We start from the raw sequence: 22,879 nt of genomic DNA, 5'->3' as shown, positions 1-22,879 counted from the left end.
CAGTATTATTTTCAATCAACACGCTGGTAATACAAAATTTCTTCGCTTCGATTCAAGCCATTATTAGCGTCTTGAAGCAGAAGAACAATAATGGGTGGGAAAAAAACTTCCTAAAATGGACCAATGCTAGATAAAGCCAGGAAAATATTATATTTAAATGACAAATAATGCAAACCCTTTCCAACTAAGAAGAAAAGAAAAAAAAAACAAACTGTGAAACAAAAAAAAAAACTAAGAGTGCATTTATTTACAAAACGTTTTAATTTTTGAACCGATTTCTGCAAATTGATATTTTTAATAATGAAAACGAGTTATATTATTTATTCGTAAAACTTTAATTCAAGTTGTGTAAATATTAGTATTGGGATGATTAATCAGGATCAGAATCGGAAATTGGAAAATTTGGAACTTTTGGGGGTATCAAAGGCACGGCCAAAAAATTGTAGAAAAGCAAGTTGTTTTTTTTTTTTTTTTAACAAATCTATTAAAATCCATTTTTTTTTTTTTAGAAAGATAAAAGCCTAAATTTTATCATATGAAAAGCAGAATAATATAAAACTTTTTCTATTATTTTTAATAGAATTTTAAATTTTAAATTTAAAAAAAAAACACCATTCACCACCATTTTTGTCTCGATGGATAACACATATTTTTTTAAAAGGTTTTTGAATCAATTAATTTTTTTGTTTTTTTGTCTAAATAAGATTTAGGATGATTTACTATAAGGATTATATATATATATATATATATATATATATATAACATTAGTAATTTCAAGTTTATTTATTAAATTTTTAAAAAGAAATTATATGTACATTTTAAATCACTCCCTCAATGAGATTCTACATTTTAGGCAATTATGTGTAATTATTGTAAAATTTAGAGTGGGTTGAATTGCCCATATAAATTTAGTGTAAAATGACCCCCTTTTTTCAGGGCCATTCTAACTTTTAGGGCAGTTAACCAAATTTTTTACCACTAATCTTGTAATAAAACCACTTGTAATCACTTTATTTTTCGTATTACCGCCCAGACTTAAGCAGGTTTTGTATGACTATTCGCAATGGCATATTTTATACAAAATTTTGATCAGGAACCTTAACATGACTAAGATTTTAAAACAAACAAAATTGACTACATCCTTAAAACACTGTCTGGTCTAAAAAAGCGATTATTTCCGTTAGCTTTATATGCAAAATCAACCTTTTGTTGTTTTCTTTCTTTCTTTATTTTTTCAGGACATTTACATGTGATCACCCGAAAAATGAAGAGCTACGTTTTTATTTTCCGGTGGATGAGCATAGATTGAAGAATTCTAATGAAAACTTTATTTCTTTCACAACAAAATGTTATAATTGCGAATTGGCAAAAAAAGAAAACAAGTTGCAATAATTTGTTCAAAGTATTCAAAGTAATCACCTAAAAAAAAAATTTCACTGTAATCGCCTAAGAAAGTAGAATCTTATTTTTTTGGGTGAGCTAATGGTAACTAAAGATCTTAATCTACACATTTTCTGCTGCTGTTGTTGTTATTATTAATTTTTTTTTTTTTTTACAGTAAAACTATATAATCTAATCTAATAAACAATCAAATTTAATAATTAGGATAAGAAATATGAACATTTTTTGACAGAGAAATCACAGAATAGTCCCCCTCCCTGGAAATTCCCATGTTAAGAATGATTTTCTAGGAAATTATTTTAATAGGGGAAGAAGGATTTTGTAAACTATTGTCTTTTTACACCGTCTTCTAATTGTGCATACAAATCGTCTTTTACTTTCAACTAGCCTGAGTGCCTGGCGTTGCCTGGGTGTTTGGAGATGTGTGTTGAGCTTAAAAAAAAAAAAAGTGGTAGCAAGCAGGCAGACTCGAACCTGTATTACGAAGGAGGAAACGAATGTGAAAAAAAAACAAAAAAACATGACGTCTTTGCTATTGCATCCATCACCAAACCAGAAGTGACAAAGGTTTAAATTAAGACTAGTCAATCGAAAAGAGGGGATGACTTTCGAAAATATTGGCGAAAAAAGCGACCCCTCTCTGTAGAAAAGTGTCCAGTTGAGGGTGAAGGAATTAATGTTTTTGGCCAATTTTTCGATATTTGTCGTTTGAAGGATCAAGCTTCAAAACGATACCGATCTCGTGAAAACCTGTCGCCTCTGTCAAAAGTTTTAGGCAGACATGCATACGTACATTCAAACAGACAGGTGAGATTTATATATTATACACTAGCAGGGGTGCCCGGTGTTGCCCGGTATGTGTGTATAGGGAAAAAAAGAAAATTTTGGTAGGCAGGTAGGCTCGAACCCGAAGCCTTGAAGCAAAGGTGGAAAAGAAAGCCTGACATCTTACCACGATGCTAAGAGGACAGAGAAATAAGAATGGTTGAAATGAAATGCTTAAAAAACATCTGCTTTTCTAGGTCAAACATCACGCCATAGAGAAATGAAATCACACAGAGCCTGTAAAGTTTTATACTTTCTACGTATTTGTTTGTTTCCCCGAAATGTTTGGGAAAACCAGCTCCCCACAAAAAGGGAGTGTCCAAATGAATAGCAATTGTCTGATATGATGGGTTTTCCCCGCATTGATCAAAGCTCGTTGCTTTCTGGACGTCACAGCATGAAAGGCCGAGAACGACTTCGCTTTCGATTTAATTTTGCTTTTATATACAAAAAACACAAGGAGAGTAAGAAATAGTGTGAAAATAGCATGTAAAAGTCACTCAAATAAAAGACAGAAACGACCTCATTTTGTAAATCGGAGATATTATAATCTAGGGAGTATATAAAAAGTTCTAAGAAACAATATCCCCTCTCCTCCCCCAAAAAAGCCTTTGCTGGACATACAAAACACACACACACACACACACACACACACATTTTTGCTGTTATATAATAGATTATGAAAAAATTCAAATAACATTAAGAACAAATCTTGCAAACCAGCTTTGTTTAACAGGAAATATAAATCTGTGTGTCGTAACTTTCAATCAATTACAAGGAAAGCATTTGAGAAAAATATTTAGAGAGATTTGCTCATGTAATATATGCCCCCCACCACCTACCTCAGTGTTGGGATCAAACAAATTTATAATGTAAAGGGGAGTAACTATTAGCTTCTTTGGGCAAAGTTGCCTCCCTTTGTCCGTTAGTCCTAAACTTTAATTTCTCGCGATTTCTCGCGAGATGAACTACCGGAAGTAGACAGTGGAGAGAAAACAGAGTGACTTTGAAAATGGCAAGATGAACGTCATTCCCGTTCATCCATTTATCATATTTGGACTTCTAACTTTCATCTATTATTGTTTGAATTATGTGTGTGCATGTCTCTTAATAAACGTATATCGTTATGTAACAATGAAACGTTTCCTTATTTGTTCGTAAGTGTTACGTTTCTTTCCTCATGAACTGCTACATACCAAACGTGAAGGTCAGATTCCCTGCGGTAAGATATTTTATGTTTTATTGATCTAACACATCCCACGATATAACGCTCAATGTACATTTTGCAAAAATAAATACGGACATTACACAGGGTTTTATAGTAATTAAACACAATTTTTCTCCAAGCAATAAATCTCTAATTGAATATTGAGAAACTTTAAAAGAATTGGAATTGGGAATTTAGAACAGAATCGGTAATCGTATCAGAATCGGGAAAAATTCACTAATAAATATAAATGTTTTGTAAATAATATAAATCATTTTGCAAGCAAATAATATAACTCGTTTTATAAAAGTTTTTGCAAAGATTCTGTTAAATTGTTTAATGAAATGTATTTGTCTCTCTATCCTCCCAAAGAATCAATGCAGTTTTAGATCTGACGACAGCACAATGGACATGATATTCTCTGCGTGACATGGAGAAAGAAGGAGAGGAGATAGAAATAGTAATTAAGGGATACGGAAATACATAAATAGATAAATGTATGCAGCAGTGAGTGCCATTGTACCAAGTTTTTATCGAGCTGACAAAAGCTTTTGATCAATTGCAGTGTAGTGTTACTTTTTCATTATTTCAATTTGATCTCAGCATTAAATGATCCACAACAAAAAAAGAGGGTCATACAAACAACCATAAAAAAAATCTCATTATTTTTCTTATTTTTAATCCTTACAGGTTCATTCATGGACATTCATATCTGTGGGGCTTGCAAAACTCAATTTAACAATGTGGAACTGTTTATTGCCCACAAACAGCAGAGTTGTCCAGTGTTTGTGGAGATACGGTCAATCTCCTTTGACCACCTTGCAGCCACCAGTACCAGCATTGCTCAGACGACTAGCCCCAATGTGACCATGCCTGGCTCTTTGCTTATGACTACAGGGACCACAAACTCTAATGCATCAAGTATAGTCACACCATCTTTGGCTGAAAACACTAACACAACTTTTTCCAACCATCATGTTGTCCACACCAATGGACCACACGTAGGAAATGAGGTAGAAAGCAATGGACATTTCACACATCTCCACAGCCTGACAAATACAATTGATCATCAAAATGACCATGCAGATCAGTCATTGTCTGCTAAGCTTGAATTGCCATTTCTTGATGTCCAGCAAGTTGTGAGGGAAGAATTTAAAAACAAGAATAATACTAAACATCCATTTCTTGTATCATCTGCAACAAATTGTCATCAACTTATTGGAGAGTCACAGGTAAGTCACCGTGTCAGAGTTAAACTTCGTCTGTTGAGTCATTAAGCTGTATAAAAACTAAGGCCTTTTTTACGAAAAATAAATTGGGTAAAACAATTAAAAATAATTATATATTATTATTTATAATTGCAGATTGCTTACAAATTCTGCCTTTTAATTTTTAATTAATTGATTCATTCCATTTTCTGCAGGGTCAGTATATATGTAGAACAGTTGAGATAGCATGGTCAGTTGGAGGGGTAGAATAAGGAAAACATGGGAGAATATAAAAAGTATGGACTTAAGAAAAAGAAGGATAAATAAAGACCTGGTCAGAGATAGGTTAGTGTGGAAGTTAATTTCTGAATGTCATGATGACGGCTACCCTAAACAATTAGCAATTATTCACTACAAAGAGTTAAACAAAACTTAGTGAGAGCACAATATGAAGCAACAAACCAGCAGCCTGTGACAATCAGAGAACCAAAGATTCAGTTTTATAAAAAGCCCTGTAAGGAAAAGTAAAAAAAAAACACTTGCAGTTGCTGAAAGGCGACAATGATTGGAAAGTTTCAGCTGATCTTGTGACCCTTTACAATTTCCAATGCATATCATTCAAACAGACGAACATCCTGACATTGTAGCATAGTCACACTCAAAGTAAAATGCCCTTCTAATACAGATAAATGTAGCTTGGGAAAAGAACAGAGAGGAGACACATGAGTAAAAGAAAAATTTATAGGACTTGTTGCATGCTGTGTGAAAAAGGGATAAACATGTTTGGCTTTGCACGTTAAGGTTGGATGTTTTGTGTTTTTAGGACATTCGTTCATTTTTTCGTTTACAAATTTACTTGTCCAAATCATAAAAGTGCTTCACATTGTCTTCAAACCACAGTTCATTAAACTTCAAGCTGGATTTGCTCAAAACATAAGCACAAGTGACAAATTACCATTTCTTGTGTTTATGTAATAAGTGGTGATAATGCATATATCATTAACGACCAAATGCAGACCTGTTTCAATAGCGACAGCCAAAAGGAAGCATGCTGAAATAACCAGAGAATGCATAAAATCGCAAAAGATAGAAAGTCGTGATTTCTGAAAAATCTATAATAGTGTAGTGAATGAAGGGCAATCAGTTATTCCCCCACTATCCAACAACCAGAAGGTCGCATGCGCAGCAACCGAGAAGGCAAAACTACTTACCCGGCGATTCACCTCCAACTACCTAACGATTTTCCCTATGTGGACTCATTAGACGATGTGAAAATCACCCTTTCTCATATCCGTGATATCATAAAAAACTTGGATATTTCGAAGGCATGTGGGCCTAATCTCCTGATCTCATCCCTGCTATACTAATTAAGAAATGCTCAGTTGAGCTAGCCCCTGTACTTTCCAAACTCTACAATAAATGCCTTGCTGAATCTTGCTTCCCTAATAGCTGGAAGATGGCCTCTGTGGTACCAGTGTATAAGAATTCTGGCGAAAGGATTGACCCTCTCAATTATTGCCCAATCAGTCTCCTCCCTCTCTTCGTTAAAATCTTTGAGACCTTAATTAATCAAGCACTAGTCCACCACCTCGCAAAAACAAATCTTCTCTCTGACAAACTATGGATTTAGGCAATGTCGTTCTACTGCAGATATTTTAACAGTCATCTTTGACCTCATATGCCATGTAATGGATAAGGCGGGCAAAGCCAGGGCTGTATCCCTTGATATATCTAAGGCCTTTGACAAAGTCTGGCATGAAGGGCTGCTAATGAAAATTAAATTGTACGGTATGACAGGACATATACTAAATATAATTAGATCCTTCTGAGGCAACAGGACCATCCAGGTTGTCATTGATGGACGTACATCCAAGCAGCATAACATTAATGCGGGAGTGCCTCAGGGGTCAATCCTCGAACAACTATTATTAGATGGGTGTATTTGATGATGATATAACGCTACATAACATGCACAAGGGAAGAACAGATGTACATAAATCTAAGACAATGGCAGAATCATCAGAAAATGACCTCCAGACAATATGAACTGGAATAAATGCATTGAGAACATTGCAAAGGCTGCTGCAAAGAAGATGACTTCCCTAGAAGACTACTCACACCTGAGAGTATCCTGTACCTTTACAAAGCCACCATTCGCCCATGCATGGAGTATTGCTGCCATCTGGGCTGGTGCATGTACCACTAGCCTCTCCCTATTGGATAGTATTCAAAAAAGAGTTTTTGATCTAATAGGTTCCACTTTGTCAGCTAAGCTTCAGGTTCTGTCACATCACCGCAATTTTGCATCTATGTGCCTATCTTACAAATATATTGATGGAATGTGCTCTGATGAACTCATTGCACTTGTTCTCCCTCGACTTACATATCCTCGACAAACCCACTTAACAACAAAATCTCACCCCGTCATTGCTAAGGTCTCTAAATGCCAGAAAGCTTTCTACTCTAATAGACTAGACTTTGGAATTCCCTTTTTTCTACCTGCTTCTCTGACTGTGCTGGTATACAGAAGTTTAAATGTAATGTAAACCAACATCTTGTTTATCTTTCCTAGGCATGGTTCCAAATAGTAGCCCCTTATGTCCAAGTGGTGATATGCCTATTTTAGGGTGAATGTGATTTAAAAAAAAACAAAGAAAAATACATTGTAAGTCTACAAAGATGAACAGACCTTTTATATACTGTCCCATGGCAAAAATTGCTGATAGTGCCAGAGGTGGCAGTACCACTTTTTTCATATCTCCCCCCTCCTAAACAAGGCATATTTAGAATTGTGTCTAAAAGGGAACTGTGGGAAATTGAGCAGCAAGATGTCTGCTCACATAACGTTTAAAGTTCTGCAGGTTAGTACAGTTAGGGAAGCAGGAAATTCAAAAGTTTAGCAATTTGAGGGAAGAAACTATTAGAGTAGAAGGCTTTTTAGCATCTAGAGACCTCAACAATGAAGGGGTGAATTTTGCTGCTTATTGGGTTAGTCAGGAGTATGGACAGCAAGTGGGGGGGCAAGTGGTGTGAGTTCATCAGAATACATTCCATTAAAGTAGTTATAAAACAGGCATAGATACAACATTGCAATGATGGGACAGAGGCTGAAGCTTGTCTGATAGTGTAGGACCTATTAGATTTGGACTTCTTTTTGGACTCTGTCTAAGAGTGAGAGACCAGTGGTAGATGAATCATCCCATATGTAGCAACAATACTCCATGGATGAGCGAATTGTGGCTTTGTAATGATATAGGATACTCTCCAGTGTGAGTAATTTACTATCACAATAAAGGGAACCACCTTCTTTGCAACAGCCTTGGCAATGTCCTCAATGTATTTATTCCAATTTATGTTGCCCATGAATGTTAAACTGAAGAGTTTGAAAGATGGACTCTCAGGTAGAGTGTTATTTGTCATGGCAATCTGTGGTTGAGAAAGTTTTTTGTAGTTAAAGGAAAGAAGTTTAGTTGTAGCTAAAAATGTGTTACCACCCCTCATTGGCAGCTGATGAGGACAGTGTATTGAATGTAATATCATGTGTATGGAAAAGAAAACAAAATACCCCCGCCTTTTATTTAAAATATTTTTTCCATGATTCTTCTCCATTAATTCATTAAATAATACATATAATTTGTCACCTTCTAAAAAAAAAATGCTCCTTTAATAAAGTCAGTTAAAAAATGATTCTTTTTAATCAGTAAACATTTTATTAGAATAAAAGCAATTATAAATAATCAGTAAATATATAGCATTTATAGCATTTATCAATAACTAGCAGGGTGACCTGATGTTGCCCGGTATTGAATGATGATCAACCCCCATATTTTTTTTTTTATCATTGAAATTGGTGAAATAGTCCATTTTTCAATCAAATCGATTGAGTGTTTTGTCTAATTGGGGACCCATCATAGTGCACATGGCAGAAGCTTCACATGTCTCTCGCAGTGATGAAGTTCACAATATATTGTAATCAACATTGCACTATTAATTTTTATAAAATTATTTTATATATAATGGCTTGAAATAAACTTTAAAATGAAAAAATGAAGTATCATGTTTCAGTTGTGGATCTAAACAAAAGCGTTCATTTCGAACATGCCCCTGTTGATTCTATATGCCTGGCCTTACTGCTTGTGCAGTGATGATGACCTGAATTTTAGTTTAAAATGAAAAAGTCAAGTATCATTGTTCAATTGTACTTTAAACAGAAACATTCATTTTGAATGTGCCTCTGTCATATGAAAGAACATACTGTTGATTTTATATGTTGGGTTTTCGGCTTGTGTGGGAATAAAACTTCTCAAATGCAATTGTGATGTTAGGCTGTGTAAGGTGTTAACTTTGGTCAAAATCGCCTGTTCTTTTATTGATTGGATTATTTCGATTATTGCTTATCGATACTTGTCGAAGACATTCTCACATAAAATCTATCTAATAAGACTTGCATAAAGTACCTTTGTGTGAAATTTCATAAAAATCAACCCAGTCGTTTTCGAGTCCATAAGGAATGGCCTCACAGACAAAGTTCCTTTTATATAAGAGTAAAGATAGAGATATAGATTTAAGTTTTTGCTGAATTAAACATTAAAAGACACACAACAGAGATTTTATTTAACTTGCATATCAGCAACAGATGGGATATATATTAATTTCTTTTCTCCTATCAAATTGAATCACAATTTTGAAAAGTGAAAAAAACATATTTGCTAAATCAAAAAGAGAAAACAATTTTTTTTTTTTTTTAAACTTTGAAGTGAAAACTATTTTTGAATTTTGATTTGTATTAAAATCAGAATCCAATGTTTAGTTTATGTGTTTTAAGTCTGCATGAAAAGTGCATAAACAGATAATATTGTCTTATATTTGTATATATACAAATCATATATATATATATATATATATATATATATATATATATATATATTAGTGTTGGGATGATTCCTAAATTTTTAATGATTCCGATACTAAGTACGATTCCGATTCCTGTGGAATTGTTGTTTTGAAATATATCATTATATAATCGAAAGTTTTTGTGTAGCGAAAAAATTTGGTACAGTGAAAAAGTGGAAATACAATTAAGGGAATTTTGAAAACGATTTGATTTTTTGTGTAAAACTTCTTTCATTGAAGATAAGTCATAACAAATATTTTAACCATTAATTAAACATGCACCATAAAATTAATAACAATCAATTCCAGGAGTTATTTTATATATTAAAAAATATAAAGAAAAAGTCATGATTAATTCAACAAAAATACAATAACATCAAATTTCAAAGGGAATAACATGTTTTGTTTATCTTTTGATATTCATTTTTTTTTCTCTTTATCTTCGATAACTCTTTAAAATTAATTTTTTTTTTGCTGCTTCAATCGCTAACTGATTTTTATTCCACTTTCTAAAATATTCTTATTTCTAAATGAAATTTAAAAATAACTAAATCTTTGATTAAATTTTTAGCCTTTTATATTCAATCGTCTCAAATGATTCCTATTTATTTATTCGGAGAGGTTAATTTACTTTCTATATCCATCATTCAAAGGGTCAATAATGGTAGAAGCACCGGTGTCACATTTCACGTGACCTAACTGTTCAGATTTTTCAGAACCAGGCTCGTCTTCTGGACCTATTTATCTCAGCTGCACCAATTTGATTTTGCTCGTTTTATTTTTTAAAAATATAAAGGTTGACAAGACATTTTTCATTTACTAATGAGACTTTTCATTCATTTACTAACAGAAGAGTGTCAGTAAAAAAAAAAAAAAACTTGCCAAAAGATAAGTGCCCTTTTTTTAAAAAATTTAATTAATTTTTTTTTTAGTTACCAGTTGGAAAAACCACTGATTTTTAACATGATTTACTTGCAATGAGAGCACTGTAAAATATTTTTTCTGTAAGGGTTAAGTATTCATCAACTTTTTCATGGACTTGATGTAGTTAGGCTGTTTTATACATAAATAAACTTCGCTCACAAATGAAAACGTTACCTTGCAGCCCCTAAAGTTTCGCAACAGTGCAAACAGATAACTAATCATGGACCTCGAAGTTTCGAAACCGATAGCGCCTATGTATGTGATGGAATAAAAAAAAACTCATTAAGATAAATAAAGATTACCTTTGAAGTAGTTAATAAAATTCTTGTATATCATATTAAATATGTTATGAAAAGTTGGTATTTCTACACTTTATCGCCGAAATGAGATGCCATTTTATTTCATGCACCTGTTGTTGAAATCCAGGGAAGAAATCAGTTTTTTAAACTATGGCCGAAGCATGAAATAAATAAAAAAATTAAACTAGATAATGATTTTTCGGTTTCATTTAAATTAATTTGTTGTTGACCCTTCAAAGTTGCTTTAATTCAAAAAAATGTTTCATTAAAATTATTTATTTGTTTGAAAAAACAAAAAACAAACTATTTTATAAAAATCCAATGTTGCTTTCATTATAAAATTGTTTTATTAAAATTATGTTTTCTTACGTATGCAGTAAATGTTTTGCTTTTCCAATGGTACTCGTCCAGTTTAGACAATTATGAATATGTCCTTTTCATTTTCTGTTTTTAACAAAAAAAAATATATGTATATATACGTTCCATGAAAAAATTTCCATTTTCATTAATTAAATCAAAATATTTCCAATTAAGCAATTATGGATATATGTTCTCTCTCACTTTCTTTACTTTTTTTCGTAGTTCTTTCTGGAAGTAATTAATATCTAGTTTATTTTTTTTTGTTATTTATTTCTAACTTCGGTCATAGTTTAAAATACTGATTCTCCTTTGGATTTCAATGACAGGTGCATAAAATAAAATGGCGTTTCCAGTTTCGGCGATAAATGTAGACATACCAACGTTTTTATCATAAATTTTTGAGAGCATTAATCTCACTTCAAACAAACAGTCCAACTTAAAAATATAAGAGAATCGTAATGAAAGAATCATAAATCTAAGGTACTTTTTAACGATCTGATTCCGATTCCCCCCAAAATACACGATTCTTATGATTAACGATTCTAATTCCAATGAATCGTCCCATCATTAATATATATATATATATATATATATATATATATATATATATATATATATATATATGTATATAATTACCTAATTATTAAAAAAAATTGTAATTCTTATTTTTTAATTTCTTATTTTTTTAATTTTGTCTAATTATTGAAAAATTGTAATTGTTATTTTAATTTTTCTTTCTTGTATTTTTCTTCTTTTCCTTTCATGGGCCAGAAAATCCTGCAAACAGATGAGGATCATAGTACAGTCACTCAAATCTCCCACAAACAGAAAGAAAACCATATTGCTGAAGAAATCAGCCAGCCTTCTCAAATAATGACTCCAAAACAACTCATGCGTACCCTTCAACTCAACTCAAGTGCTAACAATACATCATCCTCCGATCAAGCATTAATGAAATCAGCCCAGCATCAAGCAACGGACATGACAGCTACTATGGCAGTTACTCAGCACTTTTTTGCAGACCAAATCATAACAGAACCTGTGGATAATCCTGCTGCAATTGCTTCAAATGACTTACAAACAGGTCAACAGTCCCAGCTCACCACCAACTTCCCCTTGCAACATCAGGAACCCCAACAAAGCTTGGTTAACGAAGCTAATGTTGATATAGTTTCGTCAGTTTCTTCACCATCTTTGTCTTTTTCTTTGATGAATGGACAGTCTAGTAATGGTACCGAAGATAGCTATGAGTTACGCATGATGACAAGTACTGATGATTCATCAGTACAGGTACATCCTACAAGAGGTTATATGGCCATTGTGGAAGAGTTTGAGGTTTCCTCAAACTCCAATACAATGTTAAATGAATGTGAAACTCAACCAGCATCACCCATGCAGCAGCCACTACCACATCCACCACCTCCTCCTCCCCCAGATGAATTGCAACAGCAACAGCCGCCACCATTGCCAACACAACATCCAACGCCACACTCTCATGCAAGTGTTCACATAAGTGATGAGGCATCAAATAATTTTGACTCTGACACAAGAAGAACCAATCTACTAGTACAACAGAATGGCACTAATCAATTGCAGCCAGTGTTACCATTGACTCATTTCATTACTAATACATGTGTGTCTACTAAACAGAGTAAGTAAAGCTTGTTAAATGCTTATAACATTCAAAATACATGACATTGACAGCATTTTTCCATTCAAGTGAGTTTGATTAAACCAAATCAACAATTTTTGCCTGTTAATTGATAAAAATCAGAATTTTGCTTTTTTATAATCCAGAAAAAGTGGAATTTGCTTGTGTCATAAATTCTGTGTCTTTTTGTTAAAATCCACTGTTTTTATTAAATAAGAAAAATCTGATTTCTGCCAAGTTGCTAGAGCTTTACCTCCTTATTAATTTATTGTTATTTAGCTGGATTTTATTTCTCACTTTTTTTGTTCTTGTTTTATCTTGCTTTCTTTTTTCCCCATTTTCCTCTCTTCCTATTTCCCATCTCCATCTTGTCTTTCTTTTTCCCTATTATGATAGTTCTCTCTGAAAACTAAAAATGTTAATTTTACCATGAATCCTAAAACTTGAAACAATTCATGAAGGGAGTTACTTAACTTTTATTTCAGTAGAGAATGACTTTTAGTCTCTTTCCTTTCCACATATGCAGTGTATTTCTCTTTAGTTATTTTTAGTTGTTGTTTTTGCATTACCTATCATACACACGCACACACACTCTTCTATTCGTCTACAAGTTTTCACCTACTGATGTTCCTCCTCCTTTTCTTCCTCCATTTCTTACCTACATTTCTCGTCACTGCATGTCTTCCCCCCTTGAACTGCTGCTTCTCAAACCCCTCCTACAACTGTTTTCCATTTCTCAACTTGTGATTGCTTTGATTTCTTGATCTCTTTGTATTTTTGAACCATTTATGTGGCAGCTTTTCTAACCTACTCCTTCTCTTTCTCCACCTGCTTCTATGGTTGCATCTTGTTCTCTGTTTACCTTTTCCTCCATTTCCTAACTATTCCTTTGGCCATTGTTTCCTCTCGTAACCCTCTCCTTCACCATTGAAAATGTTTCTGATATTGTTCTTTATGATAAAAAAAGTATTATTTCAAAATAGATATTTTTTCGCCAGATGAAATGACAATACAATTGCATGTGGATTATTTGGACTATTATTCTCACCTTGGTTTTTATTTTCATTCACGTGCACCTTTTCAAACTTGCCAATATATACATGAAAGACTTTGAAGAAATGGTATTAGGATTCATAACACTAATAAATAAATAATAATTTATTTTTCTTTATTTTTAAATATCTACTTAAAAATATGTGGGATTTGTTCTCAACTAAATAAGCAATTGAAGAAAGTCTGCTATCTTTTTCGACTTTTTCTGAACTGCCCTATGTTATTATTATGACTCTAGCATGACCAAAATTTATCATAAACATGTCTAGATGTCTATATAAAAAAAAAGAAGATAATTTTGTTTTCAACTGAATACTAGAAGAGAGTATACTGTTGTCTGGACAGTTTTTATGTTCTTAATACGATCATTTGCAAATATTAGTTGCTGTACATAAAATCCAATCCTAGTGGCTTTCAAAGCTGAAGACCTGTACTAATCTTCAAATACAACAAATATAACAGACAGTTCTATTCGATTCTTTGTGATCTGTGTTTGCTAGACAGAGGCCAGTAATGACAGATTGGATGCAGAATTCAGAATTATTAAAAAGAATCAGATTTTTTCTTTAACTTTCCAACTTTTTACCTTTTTTAAATATTTATTTTCCTTTATATTTTTCTTGTGAATATAGCAGTTTCAGCCACGAATGTAAATAAAATGTCTTTGAAGAATCGACAAGCAGCAAAGAAGAAATTCAAATGCACATTTGAAGTGTGTGAATTCCAGACAGCATATTTAAAAGACCTTGAACGTCACACCCGCACTCATACAGGAGAGCGACCATTTCAATGTCAAATTTGTCGAAAGTCATTTAATCGAAGTGACAAACTGAAAATACATCAAAGGGTTCACACAGGAAATAAACCTTACCAATGCCAGATTTGTGAGTTGCTATTTTTTTTGTACAATTGTAAAGATAACACGTGTTAGGCACATTACATCTAGGATTTTATAATAATAGACAATGTCTGGGAGGGTGCATATTAGTGGCCTGGCAAGGCCACAGGAGAGACAACGAAAGCAGCAAAACTGAAGCTAGCCTGCAGAACGCTATACAAATGTAGGCAAATTTGAGCATATTTTATTGATGTATAAATATAGGGTTTCTTTTTACCAATTGTCATAAAATTTTAATAATAGAATAGTATTATAATCTTCAAAAGCTTGCAAATTTTCATGTATTTTTGTCCCATAGAACCAAAGATATGAGGATTTCAATATTCAATTTGGCTACAAGTATAGATACATCCATATATATATTTCCCCCAAACCTCTGACCTTGCTAGAGGGGAGACTAAAACTTACTGCTATATTTTCAAATGATCTGAAATAACAGCAAGGAGAGACTTAATTCCAAATATTTCTCATACGTTATATCTTCCATCTTTGGTTTTCATATATAAAGTAAATTTCACAATGTATAAAGATTATTTGATGCTGGAGATATTCATAATCATACCTTATTTTCAAAAGAGAGGAGATATAACATATGAGAAATATTTGGAATCAAGTCTTCCCTTGCTGAAAAAAAAAAAAAAAAAAAAAAAAAAAAAATATATATATATATATATATATATATATATATAAATACCCGTTCACATACACTTTTCACAATAAAGCTAGAACCCAGAATTAGATAGAATCGAGCAATTGCATCGACAACGGACAACGCCAGACCCAAAGTGGGTTTCGATATACTGCATCTCATCAGTGACGTGCTCCGACATAGGCGCGAACCCAGGTCATCGCACGCATGAAGTGTGCAATACTGACGACCTAACCATATGGGCCACGGCTATGCAATACTGACGACCTAACCATATGGGCCACGGCTATGCAATACTGACGACCTAACCATATGGGCCACGGCTATGCAATACTGATGACCTAACCATATGGGCCACGGCTATGCAATACTGATGACCTAACCATATGGGCCACGGCTATGCCTCGATTTTTAAATTCATATATTTTTTTTTTATCCAGCTCTACATTCTACGATGTGACAAGCAACACATCCTATACAACTAAGATAGTTACTGCTGGTATGCAGGCGGTAGATATCACATCTACAAACATTAACTGAAATTAGCTGACTCCCCAGACACGATTTCGGAACAACCTATTTGTTGAGGGACATCACGTCCCTACAAAGGATGAACCGCTTTTTCTACACATATTAGACATTAAGAGGAGATTATAGATAGATATATGAATACCTGTTCACATACACTTTTCACGATATATATATATATATATATATATATATATATATATATATATATATAAAAAAAGTATTTTTCAAGGTATTAAGCAATGTAATTCTTTATGTTATAAGTGGTGGCTATTGTTGTGTGTGCAAGCACACATCTTTTTGCTTAATACCTGAAAAAGTACTTATTTGTGCAAAATTTAAATGCGATATTCATTTTCAGCTCACTCAAAATCTTATAGAAAACAAGTTTTTTAAGGTAGGTTTTGAGACCCCTCCCCCAAGGTGGCCATAAAGGGGGTGCCCAAATTTGCCTACATTTGTATATATATATAGTGTTCTGGCATGCTAGCTTCAGTTTTGCTGCTTTGGGATGAATTTTGCGTAGGGTTTTTCTTTGTTTAGTTGTCTCCTCTGTTGCCTTGCCAGGCCACTAATATAGATATACCACCTTTTTTGGCAATTTTATAAGTTTCAAATCTCAGCGATTATTGATTAAAATTTAACAAATGAAGGCTCGTTGGAAAGGTAATGATCTGAATTGTGTAGTGGGCTTCATTTGCCCTTAAGGTCATACATTAAAGGGATCATCCATCATCCAGAGCCTATTTTTGGCATTTTTTTTTTACAGTCATAAAATGTTTCAATCATAGTCATTTGTTTTCTTAGTTTTGCATATGAATTACAAAATATCTGATATTTCCTCCAGACCTCTGGCTTTGATAGAGGGGAGACTAAAACAATGATTTCAAATGATCTACAAGGGGAAACTTGATTCCAAATATTTCCCATATGTTATATCTTCCCTCTTTGGTTTTCGTACATAAAGTAAATTTTACAGTGTATAAGGATTGTTTGAAATTGGAGATATTCATAATCATACCTTATTTTCAAAAGAGGGGATATATAACATAGAAATATTTGGAATCAAGTCTCCTCTTGCTGTTATTTCAGATCATTTGAAACCATAGCAGCAAGTCTTAGTCTCCCCTCGATCAAGGCAAGAGGTTTCGGGGAAATATCAGATATTTTAACTAGAAGATGTACTCGGTGTTGCCCAGCAGTATTAAATGTAAAATTAAATTCCTTAAAAATTTTTTTAAAAAACTGAGACATGTGCATGGGAGTATTATGTTTTTTCTGAACAGTTCACTTCTTGCTTCTTATAAGTAAAAAAAACAAAAAAAAAAAATACTGAAGCTGAGATCTAAACCAAAACCTAAAAACAGTGAGCCAATTACGATAACCATTAGACCAACTTGACACAATCTTTAAAAAGTGTTAACATAATGTAAATGATTTGCGTATATGCAGTTGTGAAACAGTTGACAAACAGATAAAAATCCGATGACCCCACGTACGAATTTTTCAATTTTGATCTCGTAAGCAAGCCTTTTTTCCTGATGAAACTGATTAAAAAGTTTTCCACATGTCTGAATACCTTATATACCAAATTTCAAGTCTGTAGATCCAAAATTTGTTGAGTATATAGGTTGAGAAGTGTAATCACACACACATTCTTACTTTTATAGATATATAATTATGTTATCAATGAATAAATCTTTAACAAAGCAAAACTTATCAAGATAAGAAAAGCTCAACAATATTAAGAGAAGCAAACAAATGAACGATGAGGAATAAAAGTTATAGATAACTTTATTATATCATCAGAACAATAAGGAAACGTTAAAGGGAAAATTAAAAACCGAACCTCTTTAGGCCATGGCATTTCAAAGCTAAATGCTTCTCATCAGATGAGGAGAAAGGCCAGAATTATACAAAATGCAAATATAAAAATATGAAATGAGGATGAAAGAATAGAATAAAATAGTAAATAATAATTAAAAGTAGGTACAGAATATAAGGGTATATTGGAAGGGTAGTATATATGTAGGTAATAGTAGAAAAAAATTATAGGCCACAATGAAATATTGGGGATCATTAAAGAAGAGCCAATAATAAAAGAAAGGAAGGAAAATATAGGGAAGATTTTTGTCAAATTTTAATAATAGACATTAGACATCAATTAATATTTACCAAGTTTCAGTTTGTTTAAAGTATTTTAAGAGGTTTTTGAGGACATAATATTTTCACAACCTTTGATTAGAAAATCCAAACATAAGATTTGCACTTTTATCATAAATCATTAAACAAGATTGATTACATTTCAGTTTCTTAATGATAATCATGGAATGAATTTTGATAAAAATTGCAATAATAATAATTCTAGACATAAGGTTTAGTAGAATTATATTTTAATTTTGATTTAATTTGCAATCACCAAGAGATGGTGACATGATAAACATACTGGACACCATCATCTCACTGGATTGACGTCAAGAAGAATAACTGGCCTACAAAAATTTATTTATAGAATATCTTCATTCAACACATGCTAGCATGTAAAACAGGTGATGATGATCAAGTATGAAGAAGCAAGGATACTTATTCTTTGCTTTATAATTTACATACTTGTGTATGGCATGTAGAATAATATGTAAATTAAAAAGCAAGAGAAAGCAATTAAGAAGCAATGCTGACAAGAGTTACTCTTTCTCTAAATATTTACAGAGACATTAAAAAAGTATTAAAGAATGATTGACTCAACATAGGATGATTGAGAAATACAAAGATTGTTGGTTAAGTGGATGACATGTTTAGTTAATTACAAGTTATTAGAAGAATTAAAATGGAACTTTTTCAAACATAACTCAATCACAGAACAAAAAAATATTAATCCAAAAGCTTTTTGGAAATAAACATGGATTCACTCAACTTTAGTATAATAATATATAAACTTATATATATCTAATTATCTATCTAATATAATAATATATAAACTGTTCCAATTGACTCCATTTGTATTTTATGAAATTAGAAATTATGACAAGAGTTAATTTTTCCAGGATCTGAAACGTTCCTTTGAAGAATTGTATGACTAAGTTATGTAGATTTTACACTTAAAAAGAATTGTGTAGCATTAGATTTATAACTAGACATATTAAAAGAAATTATCTTTTCTTTAGAACTTCCTATTAATGTTTGTAATTTTTATTTTTTTTTAAAACAAATCTAGGTTCGTACTCATCAGTGGACAGCAGTAGTCTCAAGAAACATATGCGAATTCACACAAATGAACGTCCATTCAAGTAAGAAACATTTCTTATTCGAGCCACATATGCTGATTTTGACTATGGAATCAGGTATTCTCGATTGAAAATCTTATTGTGAGCATTTATCTACTAACTAGATGATATACCCGACGTTGCCCGGTATTAAATGTTATTTTAAAGTTCTTAAAAAAAAAATGGAAAAAAAACGGAAACAAACTGAGACATGTGCCTGTGAGTATGTTTTTTCTAAACAGTTCACTTTATGAAAATAAAGAATAAAATACTCAAGCTGAGATTAAAACCAAAACCTAAAGACAGTGAGTCAAGTACGATAATCATTAAGCCAGCTTGACACGATCTTTAAAAAGTGTTTTCAAACTTACTTTTCTTAACATAATGTGAACGATTCGCGCATCCACAGTTGTGAAACATTTGACATATAGATAAAGTGTTATGGATTAACTCCTCTTGACCAATACCTTATCAACCTTCCAACATGGTTACATTCCCTGCAGATAACGTGTGACCAATCTTTTTATTGTGGACTAGCAGGGTAAGATGGGGGTTGACTTGCCGGGTTGTAAAATATGCTTCAATATATTTTAATTTATGCAAAGTTTGTATTTATTATTACAGAGCCAGTTCTCTTTTGGATATTATATATAGTAATGATTTCCAAAAGTTGAAAAAAAATAACTTCGATGCCATCAGCTAGGATTGAAACCAAAACATTTAGTGCTCTGTGTTCTTTACCATCTGGGCTAATTTGAGAGATAGATAGGAAAGATTCCACTTCAAGCTATGATTGAATTTGTGCTTGTGCAAAACTAATAGAAATATGTTGGCAAGTTGAAATGAACATTTTTGTATCAACTTCTGTACGCGTTATTTATCCACCAAACAAAGATTTTACTTGTTATAAACCATCCTTGTTAATTTCAGTGTTATGTGACCACTAGTTTAAGAGTTTATTGGTTAAATATTTACACACACATACTCTATTGTTTTATTTATATAGAGGAATGGATGATGAAATTCATGGAAACTAGTGAACCCATGAATATCCTGTTTTGTTCTTTTACATTTTGTGAATCATTGTCTACTCCAGTACAAACTCTGCACAGTTAACATCCTTTCTGTATTGTTGAACATTTAATGTGAACATTAATGGTTGCCAGCTGAGGTAAGTGTGAAGAGTGGTGCCTTAGAACCATTTTTGGCCCAATTCTCTTCCTTGTCTACACCAATGATTTATCCAATCTTGTAGACAAGAATGTGCTTCCGTTTGCAGATAGCATAAAAACTGTTGCTCTGCATAATCACTACAAAACACAGTAAAAGGATTGAATCAAATTTGAAAATAATTCTTGGACTAGGACCTACATCTAAATATTTTAAAGTGCATTCATTTGCCAATTGGCACTCCCCTGATGTTCTTTTATTAATTAGTTTACCAACACAATTGCTGGGGAGGGAGGATGAGATGCTATCATCTACAGCATTTTTTGAAATTTTTTTTAATCTCTTCCTCATCTGCAGATTTTTCACTAATCTATCCATTGGCATACTTTTTATATGTGTTCCCTGTTTGACCTATTTGCAGTCCAGGTTTACAGCCTATACATGAGAAAGGACATTCTTCACCTCGAATGTGTACAATTCTTGCCCACACACATGCTTAAGAGGCTTTCCATGCTTACAAGGAGTAGCTTTTACTGTTGCACTTACTTGAACAGCAAAATCTGTGCAGCAACCAAATTCTGACACACAACGCCAGGAACAGGAAATTGAATCTTTCTCTTGATGAGTTTTTCCACCTTGCTGCCATACCATCCACACATTCATATATTCAAGTTGTACTATAGAAAGTTTCAACTTTATAGCTGCCTCTCTGTTCCAGGGAGCAGACTTTCCCAAGAGGTAGTCCAGCAGCCCACCACCACCACCATGACAAGTGCATTCAATAGAGGATGCATATATTTGTAAATAACATTTTTTCCTTGCAAAAATATGTTCTCTTTTTTACATAATACATTTTTCTACTTTTGTTGTTGATAATTTTTTAATTTTCACGCAGGTGTCAGATGTGTTCATATGCCAGCCGTAATTCAAGTCAACTCATTGTCCACTTGCGAACACACACAGGTGATTCACCGTTTCAATGTCAACTTTGTGATGCCAAATTTAAAATTAATTCTGACCTGAAACGCCACGTGCGAACACATACGGGAGAGAAACCTTTCAAGTGTGAATTTTGTGATTACAGGTGTTCGATTAAAGGTAAATGTTTATGTTTCATGGGTTCATTTGGGTATCCTTTCTAATCATGTGTTCAGTTAAAGGTAAATGTTTTTGACAGTTTATGTTTCATGGGCAAATGAATGAGCTCTGGGTTCATTTGGATAAACATTTCTGTTCATGTGTAAAGTAAATGTTTTCGACAGTTTATGTTTCATGTGCTCTGGATTCATCTGAGTGTCTTTTCTATTCATATGTTCAATTAAAGATAAGCATCTATTTATGATGAATTAAATTAAAATACTATGAGTGTAAATTGAAACATTAAAAATATTTAGTAAATCAAAATAGTAACATATTAGAATCAAAATATGCACATAATTAACAGTAAAAAATCGATCAAATTTTAAATATTTAATTTAAATTATTGGAACAAATTAAAATGTTTTTATATATTAAACAAAATTTAATAATGATTTATTAAAAATACAAATAAATTGAAATTAGAAATATTCATTACAACGGATGAATTGAAAAACGTATTCATTTCAACAAAGTAATTGGAGTATTTTATCTTTATGTGTATTATCATTATGCTAAATAACTTAAATAGGACTATGCCGTATAACAAGAAAGATAACTCTTAAAAGTACAATTTGGAGTTATCTTTCTTAGTAGTCTCCCCAGTATTCTGAAAAGTGATCAACTTTCTAAATTGAATTTTTATCTGAAACATTTTTTTCTCCAACTTGTCATCAGAATCACTAACTCAATCTACTAAAAAGTTGTGGACCGACATGAATCAATAGAATTATGAATTATATCAAGACAAATACTCTCAGTAAACTTTATGATTGAGGGAAAATGTTTAATTTTTAAAAAGTTTATCAGTTTTGTTTGTATATTTTTGATATGAGAATTGATAATTATTTTTTGTATTATTTGGATTGTTTGGACTATTGTTCTCATCTTGGTTGTTTTTCTCACAACGTTTTAACCGATGTAACCTCTGACCATCTTAATTCACACTAGATGTTATTCACTGGTGAATAGTGTAAAATGGTTCTCCAGGAAAGTGAAGCAAAAAAACCAAAACAAAAAAAACAAACATTTAGTGGTAACGGTAGCTTCTTATAGATTATAGAGCTGTAACTATTAAGATAATATTAAAAAAATTATGAAACCAAATACAATAATGTTATTTCTAGTAATGCAAAATATACTAGACTGGAAGATGTATGTGTATGTAAATATGCCGATGTGTATATGTATAAGTGTGCACAGGTGGATATATTTACACACACACACACACATATATATATATATATATATATATATATATATGGTCTTTAAGTACAAAATAATTGACTTAAAGAAATTAATATAAACAAATTAAGAAGCTCAAAACAAACAATAAATATAAAGGGATAAAACTCGAATTTAGTCATAAATGTTTGAGTATTTACATATAAGTGTGCTGATGGTTAAAGCCAC

General features: G+C 32.3%; 2 protein-coding genes across 3 annotated transcripts in view; one reads left to right on the top strand and one right to left on the bottom strand.

Annotated features, from left to right (window-relative positions):
* The window catches only part of LOC145259863 (ubiquitin-conjugating enzyme E2 Z-like), a gene marked incomplete at its 3' end in the record, with an annotated part of 243,922 nt that overhangs the window by 130,156 nt on the left and 90,887 nt on the right, over positions 1-22,879 (bottom strand).
* Positions 1-22,879, top strand: part of LOC145259862 (uncharacterized) — a 72,732-nt gene that overhangs the window by 7,446 nt on the left and 42,407 nt on the right. Inside the window, exons 2-6 of one of the 2 annotated variants that reach the window (XM_080117709.1) lie at positions 4,124-4,665; positions 11,889-12,768; positions 14,457-14,705; positions 19,111-19,183; positions 21,225-21,427. In XM_080117709.1, coding sequence (XP_079973835.1) covers positions 4,124-4,665; positions 11,889-12,768; positions 14,457-14,705; positions 19,111-19,183; positions 21,225-21,427 — 1,947 coding nt within the window. Of the gene's footprint in view, positions 1-4,123; positions 4,666-11,888; positions 12,769-14,453; positions 14,706-19,110; positions 19,184-21,224; positions 21,428-22,879 lie in introns of both variants that reach the window. The other variant, XM_080117707.1, reaches the window with a different exon arrangement.

The sequence above is a fragment of the Euprymna scolopes genome, chromosome 35, assembly GCF_053919585.1.
Source record: "Euprymna scolopes isolate OS-2025 chromosome 35, ASM5391958v1, whole genome shotgun sequence".
Taxonomy (NCBI): Eukaryota; Metazoa; Mollusca; class Cephalopoda; order Sepiida; family Sepiolidae; genus Euprymna; species Euprymna scolopes.
The sequence above is the reverse complement of the archived record's forward strand: the minus strand, read 5'-3'. Positions and strand labels throughout refer to the sequence as shown.